Source organism: Amia ocellicauda, chromosome 19, assembly GCF_036373705.1.
Source record: "Amia ocellicauda isolate fAmiCal2 chromosome 19, fAmiCal2.hap1, whole genome shotgun sequence".
Taxonomy (NCBI): domain Eukaryota; kingdom Metazoa; phylum Chordata; class Actinopteri; order Amiiformes; family Amiidae; genus Amia; species Amia ocellicauda.
The window spans coordinates 11,953,848-11,977,670 of NC_089868.1; the positions used below are offsets into that span (position 1 = coordinate 11,953,848).

The 23,823-nt window shown below is 38.8% G+C and overlaps 1 protein-coding gene across 1 annotated transcript in view; it reads right to left on the bottom strand.

The window, feature by feature from the left end:
- Positions 1-23,319, bottom strand: part of col24a1 (collagen type XXIV alpha 1) — a 111,986-nt gene extending 88,667 nt beyond the window's left edge. Inside the window, exons 1-3 of the mRNA XM_066691927.1 lie at positions 22,914-23,319; positions 10,787-10,857; positions 3,670-4,997 (exon numbers count right to left, since the gene is read on the bottom strand). Coding sequence (XP_066548024.1) covers positions 3,670-4,997; positions 10,787-10,857; positions 22,914-22,969 — 1,455 coding nt within the window. The 5' untranslated portion in view covers positions 22,970-23,319. The remainder of the gene's footprint in view (positions 1-3,669; positions 4,998-10,786; positions 10,858-22,913) is intronic.
- Between the last annotated feature and the right edge of the window lie 504 nt (positions 23,320-23,823).

Genomic DNA, 23,823 nt, shown 5'->3' on the forward strand with positions numbered 1-23,823 from the left:
TGTTCAAATGTAACATGCTGATGGAATTATATAGCACATTAAGTAAATCCCTTTGATACATTTTAGAATAATTTGGTTAATAAAAAAAAAGTTTACTTGCTTATAAAATAACCGCAGTTGGATTTGAAATATGGATTAAAGAATTCCTATAAAGATAAAGCACTAGAGTTGTTTGTGTTTTTCTTTTTGTAAACTTTATTTCATATTTTTTTGTGTGTTTTCTCATAATCACCATTGAGGTTTTTTGTAATTGTGTACACATGTTCAAAAGGCAATTGGTTACTGGTGCGGAATGATTTTACAAACCGTTTGCCAGATTCTTGATTTTTATTGTGTGATTGAGAACTGGATGATTTTCAAAGCCTTGTGTTAGAAGTACGCTCTGTTTTGAAGGTTTGAATTACTTTGCTTTTAAAAATAAGAAACTACACAAATGCATTATGAAAAACTATTTTAGTAGAAGGAATCATGGACGTAGAGATGAATGTACACAAATCAGCATAAAACAAATAGTACAGAAGATTAAACGTGAAATCACAGTCTCACAGGATGAGGGCATAATATTGTAACTTTACCTCAGTGAGAGAAAATAAAAAAATCAGTGACAGGACAGAAAACAAGACCATACATCACAGTTATTAATATTATTAAAGTTGTAGTGATCTATGATTCTTTAAAATGTTCCTGTGTCATTGCAGGTTAGCTAATTTCACATTAAAAACATTTATTTATTTATGGTGTTTGTGTTCTGTTTCGGTTTATTTTACTTCAGAAAAGGAGACTAATTTCATTGCTTACCTTTTTCAATCATTCATTTGGGGAATATGATTCACTTTTTACAATACACAATCTTCTTTCCACTTTATTCCAAATTGACTGTAATCTGGTTTAGAGCCGGATACAATTTCGGTCATTTCTGGTAATATACCAAGAGCTTTAAAGTTCAGTGTTAAAAGCAGAGGAGGTACAACATGCCTTGGCCAAGAGTAAACAAGAGTCTAAGCAGCAAAACTTGGCTGGCTCAGTGAGAACGAGACCTATCGCCTGTTTAAACACAAACGAGCCAAACAGCTGCTGTGATGCTGAACAATTTTTGGAAGTATGCAACCCATGTGTGACATCTCCATCAGAGCCAAACTGCCAGACATCAGATGCTATAGTTGACCACTGACAATGAGGATCCTGCTGGGGATCAACAGATAGACTCAGACCACTGTCAAATGATTGAACCGAGGCTAAAGGCACAATTTCTGTGCTTCTAACTCACCTCGAGTCTGTATGAAACAAGCTGGGGATCTCTTAAACATTCCTGTTAAAGAAACTGAATACATTGACCCAGGTGTCAAGGTCAGTTCATATCTTCAGTCTCTTCATTCATATTTCACACACGGTCAGAAATGTGCAAACATCTGTTTGGCAAACTGCAGGTTAAATTAATGTAATGCTTAAAATGTGCAAACCATTCCATTTAGTATACTTTATTTATTCAACTTTCTTGTTATGTTCCACCTGTCCAATAATAAATCAGACTGGGTCCATTTATCATGACATTCACTGAAGGCTAACACCAGTTTCTGTAGGACACTGATATCCATTTGTTCTCGTTACCATCAAATCTAGCTGTATATGTAACTAGGAAGTCTCCCCCACAACACTTAGCTTTTTAAGCCTTTACGGGGCAGCACACCAACATAAACCCTGAACAGAAAGCAGACTTGACTCATGCACTCAAGATGCACATCTAGTGTTGCTCCTATCCTTTCCGATCCTATCCTATCAGATTTCAGCTCAACTCCGTATGTAATACAGTCCTCGTGGATGTATAAGAATTTAATGTCTGAAAAACTGAAGCATTTAAGGTAATCTGATGCAACTGACCCGTATTATAGCTGCAGATCATAAACAATACGTTCTGCAGCTACAATCCCAATCTGAGTCTGTTTCTTCTTTATCTCTCTCCTAATTTAGATAATACCGAACTAAGGGAGTGGGGGCTTCACCTCTCACTTCCGTTGCTGTGACCTTTTGAAAGCAGGGACAGATAGTGAGCAACAGTGCAAATCCTGTAGTCCGCCACACACTAACTCATGCAACCAAGAGAGTGGTCTTCATTGTCATATCCAACTGTTGATTTTCCATGATTTCATTTTCTGGGGAGGTGGGGGAATACAGCTCTAGTTAAAATGACCCACCTACACTCGGTGTTGGGGGAGATATAAATCAGCAGACATACAGAGACACAGCCATCCCAACTCCTCCATGCTGCTGTTTATATTTGATGTTTGAACAGAATAGAAAGTTGTGTTATGAACAGGAAGATGCGATACATGGGCGAGAAAAAAAAAAAGCCCAGGTCATGTAATGCGTGTGCAAAATAAAAAAAGAGAGAAAACAAGCTATAAGCATTGAAGTATTTATGATGCAAACAGAGCTGTTTCATACTGCATTACTCAGCTCAACTCGGTCCAGTAGGTTGTGAATTTCCAGTGTCAGAGCATTCATCCATAAAAGCAAGGGCCAGACTATTTTTAGTTATGATTTATGACATGGGGTTTCCTCAGACCTGCTTGGCAACTTCTATGGAGTTAAAAGCAACAAAGTCTCATAAGTCACAGAAAAGTGCATGGTATGGACTTAACAGAAAGGAAGGAAGAGGAAGGGAGAATATTACACAGATTTTCCCTGTAGTGTTAAATATCACTTTTCAGGTTAGTACCGCTCAAAAGCATTTGGATTAGGTTCAGTCAACAGTTCAGCAAACTAACACTATTGACACGAAAAACCGTTGTGAACACTGCAAATAATACCAAAGATACTGAGATAAAATACACCAAAACCATCCAAAAATTTTATATGACTAAGTCCAACAACCATCTTGTGCAAATTACACACCCTGGGCTGCATTTTAGGATATTGTTGTACCAAGAAACAACAGCACTTAAAAATGAAATCTGCTGAAGAGATGCACACAGTAAGGAATGTGAGAAATGTTCCCAAGTAGCTGTTAAGAAAGATCCCCTGACACTTCATTGGATTAACTGACACAATTCACATTCTTGACGATCTTAAATTATGTTTTTGTATTTTTCTTTCTTTCTTGCACATGTTCTTAAAATACAGAACCAGCTTTAACATGACAAAAAACGATTTATGCACATTCAAATTAAAATACCCTGTACAATATGGATTACTTTTTTTTTATATAAAAGCGAAGAAGCCTCAAGGTTTGTTTATGTAGCCTAGCTTTATCCGAATCTCACGTGCAGCAATGTTAAATGGATGGTGCACACTAAACCGGTTACAGATTAGCCTCCCTTTATTCATATATCAGCAGTATATACATCAACAGCAAATATGATGTGTATTATTCTAACCACCTGTTGATACATGAAACAAATAAAAACATCTGGACAAACTACCCACTCTCTGATAATGTGAAATAAAAATACACGCTCTGCCGCCAACATTATTCTTTCATGATTTTGCCAAAGCTAAGAAGATTGGAAGCCAAGTGTTTGTAGCACCTACAAATGAGTTCTAATTGCTTACATTTTCAATTATATCTGTCAAATACCCTTGCCCTAACTTGCAGAAATAATGCACCACAGAGCCAAAGTTATTTTTTTCTAACCACAGTGATTTCGTGCAGCGGGAAGGACCAATACTCACTGGAGGACCAGGTTCACCTTTTGGTCCCGGAAGACCGTCGTAATCCGGAGAGTAGTCAACTTCGCCGTAGCTGTAGTCATAATTTCCGAGGTCGACGTCGTAGACCTTCTCGGGGTTATAGTTGGCATCCGTGTAGGCCGGATCCTCCCACATGTCCACCTGGTTTTCAGTTTCCGGGAGCGCTCTGTACAAAGTGGTGTTGACTCTGAGTTGGACTTCCATTAAGTCATCGGTAACCTGTCTCGGCCTGCTGCTGTTCCGCGAGTTTTCCTTTATCCTACTTTGCTTCACTGGAGATATCAAGGGAGGCGTTTCATCGCTGGTGGTCTGCCCACTCTTCTGTCTTTCATCCTCGGTGGCATTCTCCGACAGACTCGCCTCAGGTTGGGCAGCCCTCCTAGATGAAGCCCTTTTCCTCTGCTTAACACCCATGGTAGCCTGCGAAGTTGGAGATAAACCCGTTCCTACTCGGTCTTGGTGCTGTGGCTGGCCAGATTGTTGGAGAGTCCTCGTTTGTAAGAGCTGATGCATCTCAAGAGCACTGTATGAAACAGTGATTGAAGCCGTTTCCACCCTTGGAACATTCCTCTCTGTTCTCGAATCTAAAGATGTCGTAGGGTGTATTTGGGATTCCACGGTCTGCGGGTTGAAGACTAAAGGGCCGTCTGCTCTTCCTCCAGCCTGTGGCGGTGGCGATCGGTACGTGTCTGCAAGGCGGCACTGTTTTTTCACATAGTCGCAATAATTGGCAGCGGCCTGCGCAGAGGGATAAATGTCCAGTTGACATATCACACCTTCAAACTGAACGGCTTTAAAGTTCATCCTTCCTAAGGTGAGCGAACCATCAGAACTCAGTTTCTGAGGCCTGGCGAGCGTCTCTTTGCTGACATGCTGACCGCCGCACTCTGCGTAAAAAGAAACGGATTGCTCACGGACGCTAATGGCAAAGAAGTGCCACTGTCCGTCGTGGACATTGTAATCGAAATAGACAGACTTCTTCTCCGCTACATAAACCACTATCTTCTTCGGCAAAAGCTGAATGCCAAACTGCAGTCTGTTTTTCTTGTTTTTAATGCTGAAAAGGAAAGCATTGTTGACTCTTTGGGAGCGCAGGCTGGTCACAATCGTGAATTCGTTGCCAAGCTCTGCGGAGAAAAGCCTCGCCGTAGGGGCTTCAATGCGTGCATCTCTCGTGAGAGTCACTCCTGCTCCCGCTAGGAGAACGCCCTGAGGAAACGGTGAAGGGGAGGACAATGGGAGACCCGTTGAGCCTGAGGAATGTCTCTCTCTGTTGCCTGTAAGGCCAAGCTGATGAAGAATATCTACACCTGTGGAGAAAGCAAAAAAAATCAGTCAACCAGTCAGTCCCTCTTGTCATGACAGCAAAAGCCATAAATCAAGAAATGAATTACAAGATTTATTCATACAAAAGTATATACATTGTGACGGTTTGCTCAAGGGTTTCTACTCCCCTCACATTACTTGATTATATTTAATTAGACTCCTGCTGCCAGTGAAGCAGATGTGAACATCAAAGACAAGGAATGATTGGACTGAGGCAGGTAATTGAGAGCCCCATTGTATCAAATATCTGCCCTAATTGTGTCATCACACCTATTTTGTTGTCACTGTTGAACAACTAAAACATTTCCAGTGCGTCTGAAAATGTAAACATAGGAAACACGCAAAGAATATCAGAATGTCTTTGGTCATATATGCCTTGGTAGCAGTCAGTTTGAATTTGGTGTTCTTTGGCATTGTATAAAAACACTGTAGGGAAACAGCGTGGACTATACATTTATATGTGCTTTCTTTAAATGTGTTTTCAAAAGGTCTATACTTTTCGCTGCACTTCAATATTCAATCCATAACACAGCAGGGAATAAACCAAACAACTTTTCCATAGATCAAACAACAGAACCGAGTGAGTCATTGTTTTTGGAGTGTGTCCCTCTAACAACTGCAGGAAGCAAGAAATTTCTTAAAATAGCTTCGGTGTGTCAGCTTCTGCTTCCATATTGCTACAAGTTGCTTTTTTCTGCTGAGGCAAAGACAGCCGTCACCTTTTCAGTTTGGCAGCACCATGACAATAAGCACCATTCCATGTCCTCAGAGATTTTAATTACACCAACAAAACTGCCCCGAAAGGCAGCATCATTAAAACTCATTTAAACCTGATTGCAAATGCATTAAAGAACGTTACATTATCCACTGTAACTGAAATGTATGCTGCATTGTTTAATAAGACAAGCTCTGAGCATCACTTGTTTATTTTAATCAGGGAATTTCATTCTTTCATCTTCCAGCTATTGCATTTTAAGGATTAACAAAGATTGATTTGTACTGAATGTATTATATTTTGCAAGATCACTGAACATTCTAATCATAAGATTATCTATACATCTGCTGCAAATATTCATTGGTGTGACATTATGAAGTTACTGGTAGCAATACAAAACACTGTTTTTGTTAGCTGGTTTAGTTCCATTACCCTCCTAGTCTTTTTCAGGATCTGACTTTTGTCTCTGCTGTGGACATTCAATATGGTATGTTTTAACAAGCTGTCAAGTGTCAACACCTTTTGGCAAAGGTTTATGGCTCATGCTATCTTTGTCAAATGCCCCCTTCTCACATTCATGACACAGATTCCCCATTTCTATTTCTGTTCTTACTTAACCCGACGAACTCAGAAGGTCCTGGAATATCCAATGAATGTCGTCTGTTGGAGTAGAAACGCACCTTTCTGTTTAGATGTATGTATTTTTTCACCCCCATTATATGCATGGAAATAAAATAGTTTATCACGTATTGGATCAGTCACTCACTCACGGCAGAGATGAAAGCAGCACTACTGTTGGTACAACTATCACATTTGTCAGGCTTTTATTAATTTATTGATTAATTAAGACCGTTCTTAAAATTGGTGAAGGAAATTACTCCTGAAAATCAGATTGCTGGCTAGGTTGTTTCATGTATAATTGGAATCTGAACATCAATTGAGCAGTTTATATTAATGGAACACTATAAGATTACTATTCATCCAAGCGCCTATCATTTTGTGAGAGGAATCTTAATTTTATATTCAGTCAGAGTCCTGATACCTGTGAAGACATGAATGATAATATATATTGTTTTGGCAGCAACGATATAGCTTTACAATTGAATGCTTGCCAAGGGCATTTTCAATACTTCAGTACTTACAAGAATATTAACCCAAATCAAGGGCTGAAGCTTAGTCACATTCATAAGATTGCAAAGGATGATCAAAGCAGTGGTATAAAGAAACTCATCCCTACGGTGTTCATAAGAAAATAAATCCATAATCTGGTTTAATACTGTAACTATATATAAAGAAGTATATATATTTGTGTGGTCTGTCTTATTTGATTTGATTTTACTGCGCTAATTGGTCAGGGATAGTGAGTTCTTGCTCCTCCTTTCGTATCATATCATATCATATCGTATCGTACTTTGATATCAACCGAGGACTAAAATGCAATGTAAGGATGTGGAATAGCAGCACTTTTAACTTCGGATTACCAACTCTGACTTTATTTTTTAACAGCACAGTAAAAAACTGCACTCAATAACATGCATATGAAGATGTAAAAACCACTGACTCAGGAAAGCCCAGGAAAGTGGAAAGTGTGGGGAACCTTTCCTGTTTTTATCACTGAACCTTTTTATGAGGACCAAAATAAACTTGACACTCAAGCAGCATCATATACCAGTACCAATGGGATAATTATGTATCAGTCAGACTGAGAAAGATGTGGATAATAGATGGGCAATCATGGCATGTGTAAAATTGTTAACCATGTGTTTTTCTAAGTAAACCTAATAATTATTTTATCATTTCATCCCACTCAAATGATTCCAAAGCAATCAGATCTAACTGATGCTGATCTTACAATGAAACTGAAAGCCAAAATTAAATAAAAATGTGTAATGAATTTGTTTGAAGAGCAAGGACATTCACATATAAAAAAGCACTGCACTGCAAGTTTTTGTGAATAAACACATGTATTAATTGTTTTTATCTGTATTGTACAGAAGGAAAACAAATATTATGTTATAGAATTCCCTGTTACACAAATTATTAGTAGTAGGAATTGTTTTTAAAAAGCTATAGGAAACGAAACAAAAAAATACCATGGTTTTAAATTCATTGACTCGAAGGGGGTGACACGTGCAGACACTGTAATACACAGCTCTGAACCCCAAATCGAGGGAGGAATGCTCCCGATAATGACCGTGTTTCTCCAGACGGCAATCTGTAAAGCCAAAGGTTGCATTGTCCCTCACTGCCTACGTTCCTGGCGCTATACAGAATCTGCTGTGGATCCACATAAAGAGCTGTCCTTGACATTCTTTGCCTGAGGTAATGTCAGCCTGGATTCCAATTAACCTGTCTCATATGTGAAGACAAGCTTTTTTAGCCTTCAGTATGCATTCCTCCAAAGCTGTGGTGAATTTATGCGGCTGGTAGTGGGGCCCGAAAAAGTAGAAACTACAGTAAGAGGTTTAGGAAAAGATTCAAATCAGATGAGGATTACTGCCAGAATACATCTGAGGACATAGTGATGAATTCTTATCAGGTTCAAACCAAATACTCAAAAACCTAGTTTTTGAATTTGTTCATATTAAAGTAGCTTTTCCCTCCCAGATTGCTGGCAAGGTGCAGCTCAAAACAGGAATGAAAGTACTACAGCTAAAACGAATGTATTATCCACTTATACTGTCCTAAACATTCTAGTTTCACTCTAGCAAATTCATTTGTTTTTTGTCATCAATTTATTTTTAAGTTGGATGAGCTTTAGGAATGATTTGGTAATCCACAGATTGTATGAATGGAAAAGAAAATGCATTTATTTATGTATTTGTTTATTTAAATAGCCGTTGAATGAAAATGCATAGCATCAGATTGAACGTAAAGGTCTCCCCGGTGGAAAGTATTGATTAGAGAGGAAATGTAAATACTGACACAACTGATAGTCATATTTGTTGGAAAATGTCATGAGAAAAATGAAGAAAATAAGTATTGGCTAAATGTAAAGAAAAAGCTTTCTACATTGAATCACACCTACATAGCATCCAGATGAGATCAATGTTTGTCATCAAGTCAGGACTTGAGAGCTTGTTTCTTGTCACTGGTAATAAGATCACTTTGATCATTACCACTATAAATATAAGTACTATCTTATGCTATTACAAGGATGGCTATTTAATTGCAATTTTTTAAACATCAAGTATCGTAAACATAAACAAATCAAAGGATTAATTTAACTAAAAGTCCCAAAAAGCCTTTATAAATATAAAACATGAAAGCAGTGGAGTCACTTTATAGCGTGTAGACTTAAAATGACATTAACACCAGGTATCTGGTAACTGTCTACCCATCAGTCACTCTGGCTCTTGCCTCATTGTAATTGTTCCCTGTGGTGTACACAATTGCCTCCAGTGTTTTTTACAGGCTACAAGGAAGATGTTAAATAATAATAACAAAGCAAACCTAATTGCTCTGAGGCACTAAAATGAACCCTAAGACCAGACTGTCTGGATAGTGACATCACAGGAAGTTCACTCAAACATAGCCCTCCATGTTCTAAAGGAAAATGAAGAATCTCATATTAGGTTCTCAGCAAGGGGAATATATATCTATATTTGTTTAAAGCGATCTGGACTGGAAAGTTACATTTTTAATTATGTGTAAATATATTACATATACATTTTTTAAATTAAACTTTAGCTTTGGATGCTTACCCAGAAAGTGAATGATCTTATTATTTTTTTTAATCAACAAATGACATTTATAGGATTAGGTCAATGATACTGGTGGGAAACAAGCCAATCCAAGTATTTGTTTATAAGAGGTAAACATTGATTGTGTAGTTTGCATACGTTTCATCTGCAGTCTCTACCTGCATTCTGGGATGGTAGACAAGAGTTGACATGCAAGTCAGTTCACACACGCACACATGTTTGAATCCCTTGTGCAGCTGTCCTTGTCTTTATCTAACTGACCTGTCTGCTTGCTGCTTAAAAACGGAGGTCCATTTCCATAAAGTAGTAACCCACTGGAGGAATCTGAAGTTCATAAAACACCAGCCACCATTTTAGGTGTGTTAAGAAAACACTAGATTGGTGTTGGAAGGCATCAACAACTCCTGTCAGAATGTAATCAATTTCAAGGTGACTCTTCTTGGTTTGGTGGGATTGGAATCAGGGTCTTCCTTGTACAAAATAATGCCAATCAGGATGGCAGAACATATTTAGTGGCCCCAAGTTCCTCAGCGGAGGATATAAAAGGACACACAAATTTAACGCTGCTTTGTATGTCCTTCAGCACAGTAAGAATCGTTATGTTTGGCACGTGGTGAAACAGCTCAGCATGTTTTGGAATTTGATTAAACATAGCACAATAACTGACTGCTATCGGATAGATCTTCCTTTTGCAACTTGTTTTTTTGTGTGCAATACTATCAAAAGGGTTATGTGGTAGGAAATCTGGCAAGGGGATAGGCATATCAGTGTAAGCATTTGCAAATTATATGTAATCGTTTTGGAATTGCTTTTAAAACCACACATCTTAGAATAATCATCATCCTGACACCTTGACAATTAAATGCTGATAACATCAGGTTCAATTCTCTAATTATCTCCCTCATGATGCAATCATCTACATACAAGATTGTATATATGCCAAAAACAAAACCACATTTGTATAATAAATATATAACGATCAGGTGCAAGATTATACTGTTGTGTGTTTTGCACTAGTCGGGTGTCCATGGTTCCACATTGGCACATGCCTCGCCAGTCCCACAAGACTCGTATAACAATCAACACTGTTCACAACAACAACAAAATGCTCTAGCTCTTCCGTGGGGAAAAAGTTCCACAACCTCCAGGCATTTCAAACTGTAAAACGCTGTTCTCGTTAGCAAAGATCATCTTTCTCACAAGGAGTCTTTCCCTGGGACAGTGCTCTAATCTGAATTTATTGATGACTCCCTAGAAGGACAATGCAGAATGGCAGGACTTGTATCTGAAACCTGTCCCCGTGACAAACAGCATCCTTCCCTAGATGACAGATAAAGTGTCTGAAAGAGCTTACCTTGTGCTTGTGCATGCTCTTGTGCAAATAATACTGCTGTGCATATTGAAAATAGCAGGAGGAGGATTCTCCTAGAAGGGAAAGCAAAACAAAAGAAAAGTCAGTGACTGTTCAGATGATACACAAGCTTCAACAAAAGCAGGTTGTTTGTTGGTTTTGGCATTTTAATTTAGTTTAGATGTCATTTTTAAAGGTTGCTTATTATTAGTAGGCACGTTTACAATGCCATTTCTGATCCGGATCAAATGCATCGGTACATTTGATCGAGATCAGTGGTGTGGCGGCTACACAAGCGAAGCATTTTAAATACAAACACAATTATATATTTTTGCCAACATAAAATAACAAGCCATTTAGTGTTCATTTTGACAATATTTGATTTAAAATATGGGAAGTACAGACGTGTTCTCCTATCTGCTTCACTGATGTGAAGGCTGTTTGTTTGTCTCCCTGCCTCTAAAACAATCGCCGCCGCAGTGCATAACAGAACTTGAGCCGTCGAGTGTCATCACTGCCAGGATCAAATGCTCCCGATGCATCTGATCCGGATCACAAATGGCAGTGTAAACGCGCCTACAATTATTATTAATCATCATTGTTTTCAGATTAGTGCCTTTCATAAAATTCGGAAAGTGCTATAAATGAAAAAAAACATGCACAAGTAGACAATGATATAAATATGCTCATACAATTGGAAGGCAGATCAAAAGCTATTTCACACCTGATAGAAGAGTACGAATTAGTAAAAGCCAGGGAACCAAGGCATGTTAGGAGAGGTAATTTAAAAAGAGAGGCAGACTCCGGCCTCCCACCCACTGAAACATCCTTGTGATGTGCATAGCCTGTCATCCTGCTTGTTAGATTACGATAGATACAACTATAATTTTTCGAATTAGAGCCAAGTTCTTTGAAACAAATGATGCCCCGACAAAGAAATTGCCTCTAATTATATATCCATAAGGGATTCTTTCATTTAAATCTTTTCATTACAAATAAAACAAAACTGCTGTGAAGAACAACAAGAAAAAAAACAGGCAGATAAAATTAAATCTTAATTACACTAATTCACCACAATCTTCAGAGGATGCAATGTGGCAATTACAGACGAGCTGCAATTACAGCACTATCCACTGGGTAGCAGTGTGTGTGTTAAAAAATAGCTATTACTGTTACAGATTTGGAGAAATATTTCAACGCAATATATATATATTTGCATTCTAATTGGTTGCTCTTTTGCATGGTCCACAAACAATGTAAGTGCAACCCAGAAACTGACAGAGGCGTCTTATATTAAAGTCGCATTACAGACCAATTAACTGTTCCATATAGTTATGTGTATTCTAAATGATTCTTAAAATCAGTTATAAAAAAATAAAACCTGGCTAGTATCATATAAACATACAAACTTCATGAAACTGACCTGAATCAAAGTTTTAAAACCTCAAAATGACAAATGCACTTTTACTTTTATTTCTGTGATTGCGACATTAATATAATTGTACTACAAAATTACAGTTATTTTTCTTGTTTTAAACACCAAGGCTTTAGTGGCCCAGGGAAAAAAAAGAAAACAATAATGTAGAAAATGTACAATCATAGCAGAGGAAACACATCACCTCTTAACTCTGCATCTCCTTGTACCAAACAGTGCATTGTGTACCTTATCAGCAAAACTGCAGTCTAGTTACAAAATTCAATCCCTTGAGTTTAATCTGAAGGCTGCTCTGGGAATATATGTTACCAGATCCTGTAGTACTATATAGATTCAGTGATACATTTTAAAGCTATTGAAGATATTCTGTCAGTAACAAGATGAACAAAAGATAGATCAAACACACTTTCCACAAGCAGCTTTGAGGAAACTACCTGGCATCGTATTGCGGTGGTAACAATAGTTTTTGTGGTGTAATTAAATAACACAAGGGCACAAGCTTTAAATAAGTGGACAATAATTCAACCGTGCTTGAAGACATTGATTAATGCCTTGATTAGACTTTGGGATACAAGAGCTACCAGCATCCCACTGCCAAACACGACCAGAGAATATTAATATGAGGTGCATTTAAAAAGAGGGGAGACTAATCTGAAGTAGATGATGAATCGTTCTGACGTCTGAACAGGGGAATCCAAAAATGTAATTCGATCACTTTATCAATATATTGTGATCTTAATACCACTGCCTTCCTAAGAGCATAAAGCTATACATCTCCCTTACTACAGTATTGCAGTCCCAACCACCCCCATGGCTAACCTCTTCCTGGGACTGGGACCACCTCATCTGCTCCCCAGTCTCCCTTTCTTCAGTCAGTTGGGTTTAAGCCAAAGTCGGATTATACAAGAAACTAAACAAAGTCATTAAGTGGTGGGTTTTTGACTCTACTTCCTGAAAAGATATCTGATAACCAAATCAAGGCGCGTGACTATCTAAAAGAAAACAACAATCTTGTGTGTAAAGTCAACACCGTGGCCCCTAATTCCAGGACACTGTGACACTGTAGAGGTTTAAATCTGAAAGAACATTAATCTTATTAACTACAAACTCCAGCGTTCTTATAACCATGCAAACGTTTTTTTTTTTTTTTTAACTTTATTGAAATGACGACTGTAACTTCAGTGGTGATGTGAGTTTTGACAAGCTTCCATGTCTCCCTCCTTAAGGACTCCGATTTCCCTCCGCTGGCTCTGTCTGCCACCGACACCTTAAAAACCATTAGTGCCTTTGCCAAATTGAAAAGGTGCGATCTTCACCTCAGCTATTCCTATCCCCAGGCAGGCATTCTTATAAGACGCAGTGTACAAATCCTAGCATCGAATGACTCGTCTGGAGTTGATCCCCAGCTCACTGTATCCTTTAGGGATGTGTGGTTTATCCAGTAATGGCTGTGGTATCAAATCAATAAGGATTCTCTAGCTGTCAAGAGCCAACAGAATAGGAAAAGAGCAAGACACCATATTGTGACTAATCTGTTGACTGCTGACCAATTTAAACAAAATTAGCTGAAGAAAAACATTTACAGTTCTGCATATGATAAATGGATGCTTGAATATTATGGATATGCATAAACACTTAACTTGACGATCAACTTTGCACTTTCAGCAAACAAACTCATTCCACAAATTCCAGTTTCTGCACAGGCAATAATGACCCTAGTATTTGGACTTGAAATAGGATTGTAACTTTCTTTAGTTGCTGCTGAGGGTCTCAACAGTTACTAGAATCAGAGTCTGTTATTACCTTGATTATCCAGTTAGTAAATGAAAAGAGAAAAGCGAACAAGAGGTTGTTGTTTTTTTTTAGAAAGGAACCATAAACACCACATCGGTCTCGACAACGTTCAACCACCTGCAATTATTTGAAAGCAATGTATACCACCCAAGCATTAGTGGGGGTTTTCCTGCAACCTATACATTTGTTTTAAAGAAAGGCCTCATCTTTAAATAGCTGCATACTCAGATGCGTGAGAGCTGAGCATAACTGCCTGTGTCTACAAAGCATGAAGGACAACCCAGAACTGGAAGCAATTCTTCTATAATTAGGAGATAAATACTACCAAAGATAGGCAAGTAAACACTATACGCATCCAAACGTTTGCTACCAATTAAGTGGATTGCTATTACCTTGAAATGTAATGCATTGTATGAATATAGCGTAGATCAAAGAGAAAATGTTAATAAAAGCTCAAGTCAGACAGCCGAAGGGTCAGTCTAGATTACATACAGATTTTGCTTGTAAAGGTTCGTTCATGACAATATAAAGGTATCAAAAACATGCAGGGAAGTACAGCACTGCTCCCTGAATAATGAGTCTGTGACTTTTAAATGATAATGCACCTTTTAGGAAAGACCTTATGCTGTATGCATTGTGGTTTACATCATAACACTTCAGATCACTCAGATCAAAAATTGAATATATCAGTAACATGGTATAATCACAAATATACCATTATGATCTTCCATGTAGAGTTAATAGACCATTCAGATTGAATTTTAAAATGTCACCTTGAAAAAAGGCATCAGCTATAGACACAATAATACAGTTCTGGTTTATGCCTGTTATTTGTTTGATGGTATGATTTGTCCCATCTGCAAATTCAATTATAAACCTGAAGAACTATGTAAAACCCTTTAGTTTCACTGCTGCAGAAACAAAACACACACACGTTATCAAAGCACAACGTTTCTAGAGAAAATCTGAACTCCCGAAACTAGAGCACGCAGTTCCCTTATGTATTTGAATGGTACTAGTCAATTGTGTACCTCAGGTAAATAACCTGGAGGCCCTACAGCGTTTAACTTAAACTTTAAACTTACTTCCATTAGAGCATACATTTTAGATTTTTTCAGTGGGCTAGTGATTTCTCCCTCACCATTGAGAGCCCATTTCATAGGAAGCGTGTGATTGTGACCCACAGGGAAAGGGCAGGCAAAGGACAACCCAAATGTGAAAGCTGAGGTGTTAGTCAGTCCCTTGGTAAACCTGTATCTGTGTGTGGCCTTTGTACAGGGACCTTCCCAAAACAGGCCCCCCAAGCAACTTTGTTTTCTCAGATTAACTTTGCCCAGCAAGCCATCAGGAAAGGGAAACAACAAATTAACAGTGTCACCTGCCCCAAGATAACTTTCCCCAGAATCCACCAGCTGAAAAAATGGGTTACCAGTGCTTGGATTGTACAGGATAAATGATGGGTTTCACACACACACAAAACATTAGTCCGTTGCTGGTTTTCTTAGTTGTGGAATCATCCATTACTCTTTGGTTTTAAACCCGACAAGTTGGGATTGGTGATTGTTAAACTCAGCTCACTACTGCAACTCTCAGACCACCACAAGAGCAATGAAAATAAACGGCAAGGCCATATTGCAAACAGCAGTGCTAAGGTGTCAGACAGATCTCAATTCAGCAATTTAAATTATTCAAACTCACACCAGGACAGTTACTGTACTCACAGATGTGCAGTCAACTGACAAAACCCTGTTGGAATTTAAGCCCCACCAACCCAGGTCATGCTTCTCGTATTATTTTGTGCCAGTCACAGTCAATAAACCTAGTGCACAGAATGTATAGGTACCATGATTATTCTTGGTGCTCACAAACAATGAAACCTCCCCCTTTGAGCTCGTTAGACCATCTCGTTCATAACGACATCATCCTTCCTCTCTGTTAAGATGCAAGACAAAACTATGAGGAAGCTGTGAATGTTTCTAGTTTTGTAGACCTTTCCACAGTTGACAGTCATAGTTCACAGACGCCAATGCTCTGACTATGAATGACTTCTACAACATGAAGGTGAGGACGTTCCTTATGAACAGACACAAAAACTGAAGGTCCCTCAAAGCCAATCATAACATAATTCACAAGCATAAAAGAAGTACCTTGACATGCATCCTCTAGTCATACAAGAGCCTTGCCAGGAGTCGCAGTCTTGTTTCTTATTCCAACTTTCTCTGACATGTCCCAAACAACACAGCATACCTCTGGTTACAATCTGCCCAAGTGTTATAGGTATGGTAATCATAGCTTACACCATGTGTAACTCTTCAGATTTTGCAGGGGGCTTGGACAGTAACCTGACAGATAATTAATCAGTCTTGCTTATTAAAAGAAGTTAACTAACTTGAAATGAACTATTAAGTGCTATGGGCTATGAGCAGCAATGTTGACTGAAGGAAATGGCACATTTGGTAGTATAAAGTATTATTTAAGTATTACTATTATTATAATTATTTTATTATTATTATTTAAGACCCATAAGGTATGAACTGTGTTTTCTTTCCATTGGTGTGAATTGTCAGCATGCCAATCACAGAATACAATACAGCTGTTTAAATCAGTTTTAAAACAAACAGGAACTAGAAATGGAAGGTCGTTTCAAAGAAAACCTTTGTGCGCCAATTTCTCTGGAAGCTTGGGAACGGTGGGCCACATTCAGAGGTTATTCTATTCATATGATCTTTTTTTTAATAAGCATGAAACAACTAAGCAGGTACGATACCTCTGCAGCGTTGGCTGAAGTCATGATAACGTGCCGCAGCAAGCTTTCCTTAGGGGATTCAAATTCAGTAATACAAACGAAAAGAGATTAACTGTTGAACAACATCACAATGTAAACCAAATGTAATGCTCTGTGGCAGAGTTGTGGAACTAGTAACTGCACATTTGAAAGTATAAATACCCAATTTATCATATATATATATTATATATATGTTTGCTACAATTATGGATTAATATCATGGAATAGTATGTTCAAGAACAATACAACTCTACTATTATTGTCACCTTGAACTGAATCTCTTATCTTTAAATATTGCATTTCCAAAACAATTAATCACAAAGCATTCCATACATTACATGTAAGATGTGGTGATGGTAAACAATATATACAGCTCTGGAAAAAATTAAGAGACCACTCCAAGTTCAGAAATAAATGTTAAGTGGTCTCTTAATTTTTTCCAGAGCTGTATATATATATATAAAAAAATGAATTAGAAGAGATATTTTCAGTCCCACTATGACTTGAATCCACACCTCTTACTTAAAGTATCACCTGGTGTCAAGAATAATGGGGAATGTCTTCTACCTAAGTCACCACTATGGAGACCTCCATTTTGCTTGGAAGTTTAGCCAAGAGAGTCACATCATCCCCCATATGTCCACCGAGGGGCAAATCTCTGGCTCACCTTGCTGTGCTCCAGCAATCCCTACCAAGGAGACACACTGAGGCCAGCCGCACGTCACCTCGGCTCAACTGCAGCCTGCTGGCTTCAAAGGCATGGCAACACTAATTAGATTCACCAGGTGAAATGAAGAACTGGCTAGACAGGGAGGTCAGAAGGACAGTTGCTCATGTGTGGTTGGTAACAGTTGGGCGATGCAGTGAATGGGGGCGTTCCATATAGGATCACGGCGGGAAACTTGGAAACTAGTATGGTTTCGACGGGACACTAATTTCACAGCACAATTATATGTTGTCCTGACTGAAAGACAAAAGAAACAACAATACAGACTACTACATAAAAACAACAACCCACCAACATGCCTTCATTTAAAAGCAAATATGAACGGTTTACATAAACACAAGGATGACTAAATGAAACAGAGGAGGAAAAAACACAAATACATGCATTGGGGCTTTTATGGTTTGGTGTTTGGACTACTAAATCCCAGCAACACTAATCTTGTATTTCAAATTGAAAGCCCAGTTATAATGTCCATTCAGTGCTGTTGACCAATAGATGTCCTCTCATGAGTATGGAGAGAAATACAGAGTATAGACCCAGTAGCAGAACTTCATAGATCTCAGTTTACCATAGCTGGCATTTGCTCAGTGGTTCTAAATGTAGGGTGTGTAATGTCACTATACACCACCACAGCTGAGCAATTCCTGATATATTTAGGCTTATATTTCTATCTATCCATTTGCACTAAATTCAGATTGGTCTGTGTTGTGAGGTAAAGAGATTTCTGTTCTATCAAAGGATGTTTCTACGCCTGTGGCCTCCACCAGCCATTTTACATCTGTGATTTGAAATGTTGTTAAATGACACAGATTTAACGTCACAACAAGGAAACCTGGGGAATCCAGCATCAATCTGCCTCTACAAATGACCTACCACAGATCAAACTGGATACATGTGAAAACAGAAGCAATATGGTGTCTGGTTGTAGATTTCTACCACTTTGTATCAACCACTATTTGGTTGGCAAGGCTGTGGAGAACTCTTTTGTTGGCCATTCATGTTGTAATGCAGCTTTAATTCTTCCCTCGAGCAACTGATAAGATTTTAAACGCCCACTTTCAGAAGATGAGCTCATTAAAAGACGTATCAAATGAGGTTACTCTACCATGAAAACAAGATTAGACCAACTATTCTCCATTGCTCTCTCTGCTGACTACTGGAAATTGTCTGCGTTGGTACTAATCACTCTGCTGTACACTAAAGCCAGCTAATTCCACTCCAATCCCTGCCACAAACGGCCTGATTTGTCACAGAGTCAAGAGGTCATCACAGTCTTAAGTCAAGGTTTGCTCTGACCACAAAGTCAGATAGCAGATGAAGGACTGTGAGTCAATACGTTTTATTGGCACTCTTTCCTGTTTGTAGGAAGTCATACAGATGTTGAGCTCGAGACAAAGACACATAAACACATAAAACTTACAGATCCAGAATTAATACAATGCTATATTTCATTAGAGCACATTATATTGGTTTAAAACAACTAATTTCCCCTAATGTGGACCACTTTCTCCTGGATCTGCAATCTAATTAGGAGACGTTGCTAATGATGTCAATATTTGCTTTGAAGTAATTACTTTCCAAAAGTCTACACTTTACACAGTCTATCTTCTCCTCAATGCAACTTCCCGTAGCACACACTACAGTGCACACAAATAAAACGGAGCCACACAGAACCTACATGGTGCCCAATCCGTTTGCCGGCTACAATTTTCAGTTTTTCCTGTGGTACACATTAAAGTGTTTGTTGTTTCCCCCCCCCACAACATTTAAACTGCATCCATACAAAGTCCCAATACACATAATGGTACACTGTACAGAACATGGCCACTTTCATTAAATTTGACAGCAAGTTTCTGTCTTCCACAAATATTTAGTTTAACAGTTCACGTCTGTAAGGGGGAAGGGGGGAGCACTTCTTTGCAAAACAAGCTAAAAGTTGAGAGTATGCTCAGAACCAAGAAACTTTATTGTTCTTTTGATGCCTATTTGTTTTAATTATAATGTTCTATTTTGGGACAAAGTTTTAAGCTCTGTTTTTGTTGCATTCCAATTTTTGTCTAAACTGTGCCTCAGGGGGCATTAAAATAAATGAAGACAGAACCCAAGGAAACAATCTTGTAAAAGCAAGCAACTGGGGAGGGTGATTTGTTATTGTTAAGTCATGATGTGCTGAATAAATTAAAAACGACTGAATAAAATACAAGGGAAAAAAACGGAGTCTCTGGGCTCTGCTGGGCTTTTTCGTCCTTGTATAACTTCAGAATTGCTAACCCGATATCTGCAGAAAACCCACAAATATACCTTTTTCTGTCTCGGGTGTCTTTTCATTGGACAGAACAAGTATCAAAATGTCTACAACACACCATTTCCTCTATCTTACTGTAAAAGTTGTTCATTTTTCTTTCCTTCTTTCCCTTTTTTTCTGACCTCTGAAATAAGAGAAATGTGAGGCAGAGGGACATACTGTTGAGACTGTTGAGCTGGCAATGTTCAGCTCTGACAAAAGAGATGGGCTTCATCTTTCTTATTCTGTGCTTACTTCGTCTGATCACATATTATTGTTTGTTATTGTGTGTGAAATATCCAAGCAAGCTGCCAGTGAAGCCCGGTGATTCTGTTCTCAGGATGCATTCAGGATCTTGCTGGTTAGAGAAACATGAAGTATTGCCACCCAAGATACGTTGGCAGTGCTTAGAAACATCAATCCTAATACTTGTGAGCAGACGGGTCTCTTGTGTTTAAAGGGGGTGTGTTAATAATCGGGTGTGACAAAAGTGGCATAATTAACTTTATATTTACAAATCTATTGCAATGAAGCTGTGTATGCAGTTTAAAAGTTAAATGCATTTCTGTTACAGAGATAACAGCCTCATTAGAAATGCCATACTCTATTTTCTCTCATGGTCCTCTGGGACTCGGACCATAATCGGTTAAATTCTGTCCCATGGTTAGCCACCATTCTCCTTCCAGTCAGACAACTGAGTTGTCAGTTTCAATGACTTCACTAAGTTTTACAAACTGTACAGTTTATGCACATTAACACACCCATCACCCAGAAGCTTGCGTAAGTAGAACGATAACTAGTCGTTCGATTCACACTATACTGTGTTATGTAGAACTCAATATGGTGGGAGTCAGATAACTAGCAGTCTTAAGATTTAAGGTGCCTTGGCTGTGATGATCTTCTCACTACCAAAGGGTACCAATTCGTTTTCAGAACAAGCCCTGGGTTAGCTGCAACACACAACAGCAGCCAAAAACCTGTCTAAAGCCAATTTTAACACTTTATAATTGTTTTGAGTAACAAAATGCACTTTGTAGTTCAATAGCTTTCTAGAAAATATATATGTTTTATTTATGGTGCGGTTTGCTTCATAACTTAAAAGCCCCTTTATGGGGAAAAGCACATTGGCAGACTGTTGAGGAACATGTTTCCTAATTAGCAAATGCCTTGAATTCATGCAGATCCCTTTGAACCATAAACAGGATTTTTCACTAGAATGTGAATACATGAAAAGTTAAACTGACCATTCAATGTCACAAATGTGTGCATGTAAAGCATTTTCAATCACAAAACATCAGAGCACAATCTGCATTCCTTTCTCTATTGTGTCTATCACAAGTAAGAGTGGACTGTGACTCATGCCAACAAATATCACAGCACAGCAGAATGGCATGGCAGTATGTAAATGCTCAGTATACAGGTAGGTGCCCAAAATACCCTCTGCTATATATTGTATGTGCAATTGAAGGACTGGGATATGTCTTTCTTTATAACTACCATTTTCGGTCCTAATGTGGTGAAAGTTACAGTGAAAGCTTCAGACTAGGAATACACTATAGAACAAGTGAAATCCCTTTCACTCCAGTCTTCCCACTACAACTGATTCCAGAGGTTTCCTCATCTGGTGTCAATTAGGTCCTAAGCCAAGAGGAATTCACCCCGGGCTTTGGATGCGTCTCCTGTGCTGCTCTATTCTGGGGCAGCCTACTCTTACTATCAAAACTAATTGTTTCAAAATGTTTGCATATAGAAAAACTACTGCGCTTCTTATTTTTGCAAAGTTTTAATAACTTCTTTGTAGGTTGCATATTGCATATTTGTAACACACAACTGTAATACATAATGGGTTTATTTGGTTTGGTTTGGTTTGGGTTTTTTTGTTTTGTTGGGGGGGGGAATCAAGACTTCATGCGTTTGACAATTTTTTTTTATTTTTTATGATAAAGGTTTTATTATTTTCTAGATATAAATAAGCAGCCAAGCTAAGCAGGCTCTTTAAATAAGGGTGGTCCAATAAAGGTAGACAGACCAACATGATGTAATATTACCTCTGTGGAGGACATGCTAACACACAAAAGATGGTTAACCCCTTTGAAGAAGAAGAAAGATAAACCCACAGACGTGTCTTACAGCAAGCTTTCAATGCAAACGCATTCACCGCAGCTGCTCTGGCTTCCTCAGATAACAAGTCCGTACAGATTGGGAAGGTGATCTGGAGCTCGCCCAGCCTTTGACAAACCAGCGAGACAGCCTTGTGGTAGCCAGTGCTTTTTATTATCTCTCTGGTGATCTGACATGTTTGCACACACGGAAATGCGTGTGATGATGTTAATCGGCTCTCCAATAATGCAGGTTAAGGTGGTTTTCAGATTTTGTTTTAAAGAAAAGAAAATGTGTGCCTTTGCAATGGGCTTATGATACAAAGCCTTGGAATTGAAGATTTTACACATGCATATACATACAATACTACTACTACTACTACTACTACTAGCCTAATAATAATAACAACAACAGTAATAATACATTCTGGTGCGTCTGATTATGAATCCAATGTGGCAAAAGGTGAATTATAAATGTGGAATATCACATACAGAAAAGTAGTAGCAGCCCTTGCTTCACACTAATTAATTAATTGTCCATTCCCTGGGCACCAGGCCGACTGGATCTCCTGCTAGATCAATTATGCGCTTGGCTTGTCTGCCTGGTAGATCAAACCCAAGTGCTTTACAAGAAGCATACTCATGATGTTATAGACAGACTGCATGATCTGTAAAGCATGCACTTTAAACAGGATGATACTTAGGATGACTATTTCTCATATCAAGATCACCGGGCTAAACTGGTCAGTTTGTGCCACTGTCCGAGCGCGTCTCTGGGCTGGGGTTGGCAAAACCTCGCCATGCCAAGTGAGTGGTCTGTTTTGTGGGACTGTGGAAAAGTGTCAACCAGCTCACCCTCACACACATGATGGGTTTAACACGAAGTGTCTGAGCAATGTGCTGGCAGTATGTCTTGAACCGAACGGGGTGGGAAAAGGCTGCAAACTCAGTGCCTGCCCTCCCGTCTCCGCGCAGCTCCTCGTTCAGCAACACGGCGTTTACTTACGTGTTTGCCGTGGGGGAAATGTGTCCACTCCTGGTCCGTGGGGCTCCTAAATGCATTTGTATGCATTTGTCCAGGCAGCAGAGATCTAAGTGAAAACAGAAATCCACGCCAGAAGATGCCGGGTCATGGGCTATCCCTGGACAACACAAGCCAAAAGGGGCTTTATGGGTCCCAGCTCAGAATCGGCACATTGTCGGGGAATCCAGACGGCGAGATGCCCACTGACTCTGCAAGCCTTTTCCCCAACTCCTTCAGTCTGGTCCTGCGAAGCACAGATGTTTTCCTTTGCCTAAGAAACGCAGGGTGCAATGTCTAAATGTCTATTTCCAGAGGATCCCCCTAGCAGGCTCAAATGCCACAGCTCCAGCTCCGTGCTGTAGCTCCAGGCAGCGGTGTGTGCAGATGCCTTGACTTGCTCTGGTGCAAGCGGAGCCGCATTCATCTCCAGTCCCAGCCGGTGTTAGATTTCACCAATTACTGGCGGGTGACGTCACGGATCGGCTCTGCTTCGGAGCTGGCAATTATCAATGCTCCCATTCATTTCATCTTTAGTGGGCTATCAAAACTGATTTTTACTTTTGTTGACTATATGTATGTTCATTCATCTGCAGTGTATATGGCTTAATTAGAACAAAACAAATAAACATGTACACTATTTCAATTCAATTGCATTTGCTTTACTGACATGACAACAGTGTATTGCCAAATACATGATACAAGAAACAATATTTCTGTAATATATGATCTATGATAACAGTACACTATTCATTAAAGTTAGGCATCTACACAGAACCTAATCATAAGGCAGAGTTGTTTTAAATACACACAAACAATTTAAAACGTATATTCACATTAAACTGCAACATTTTCAAAGGCTTGTAATTTACTCATATTATCTATTTATATATTT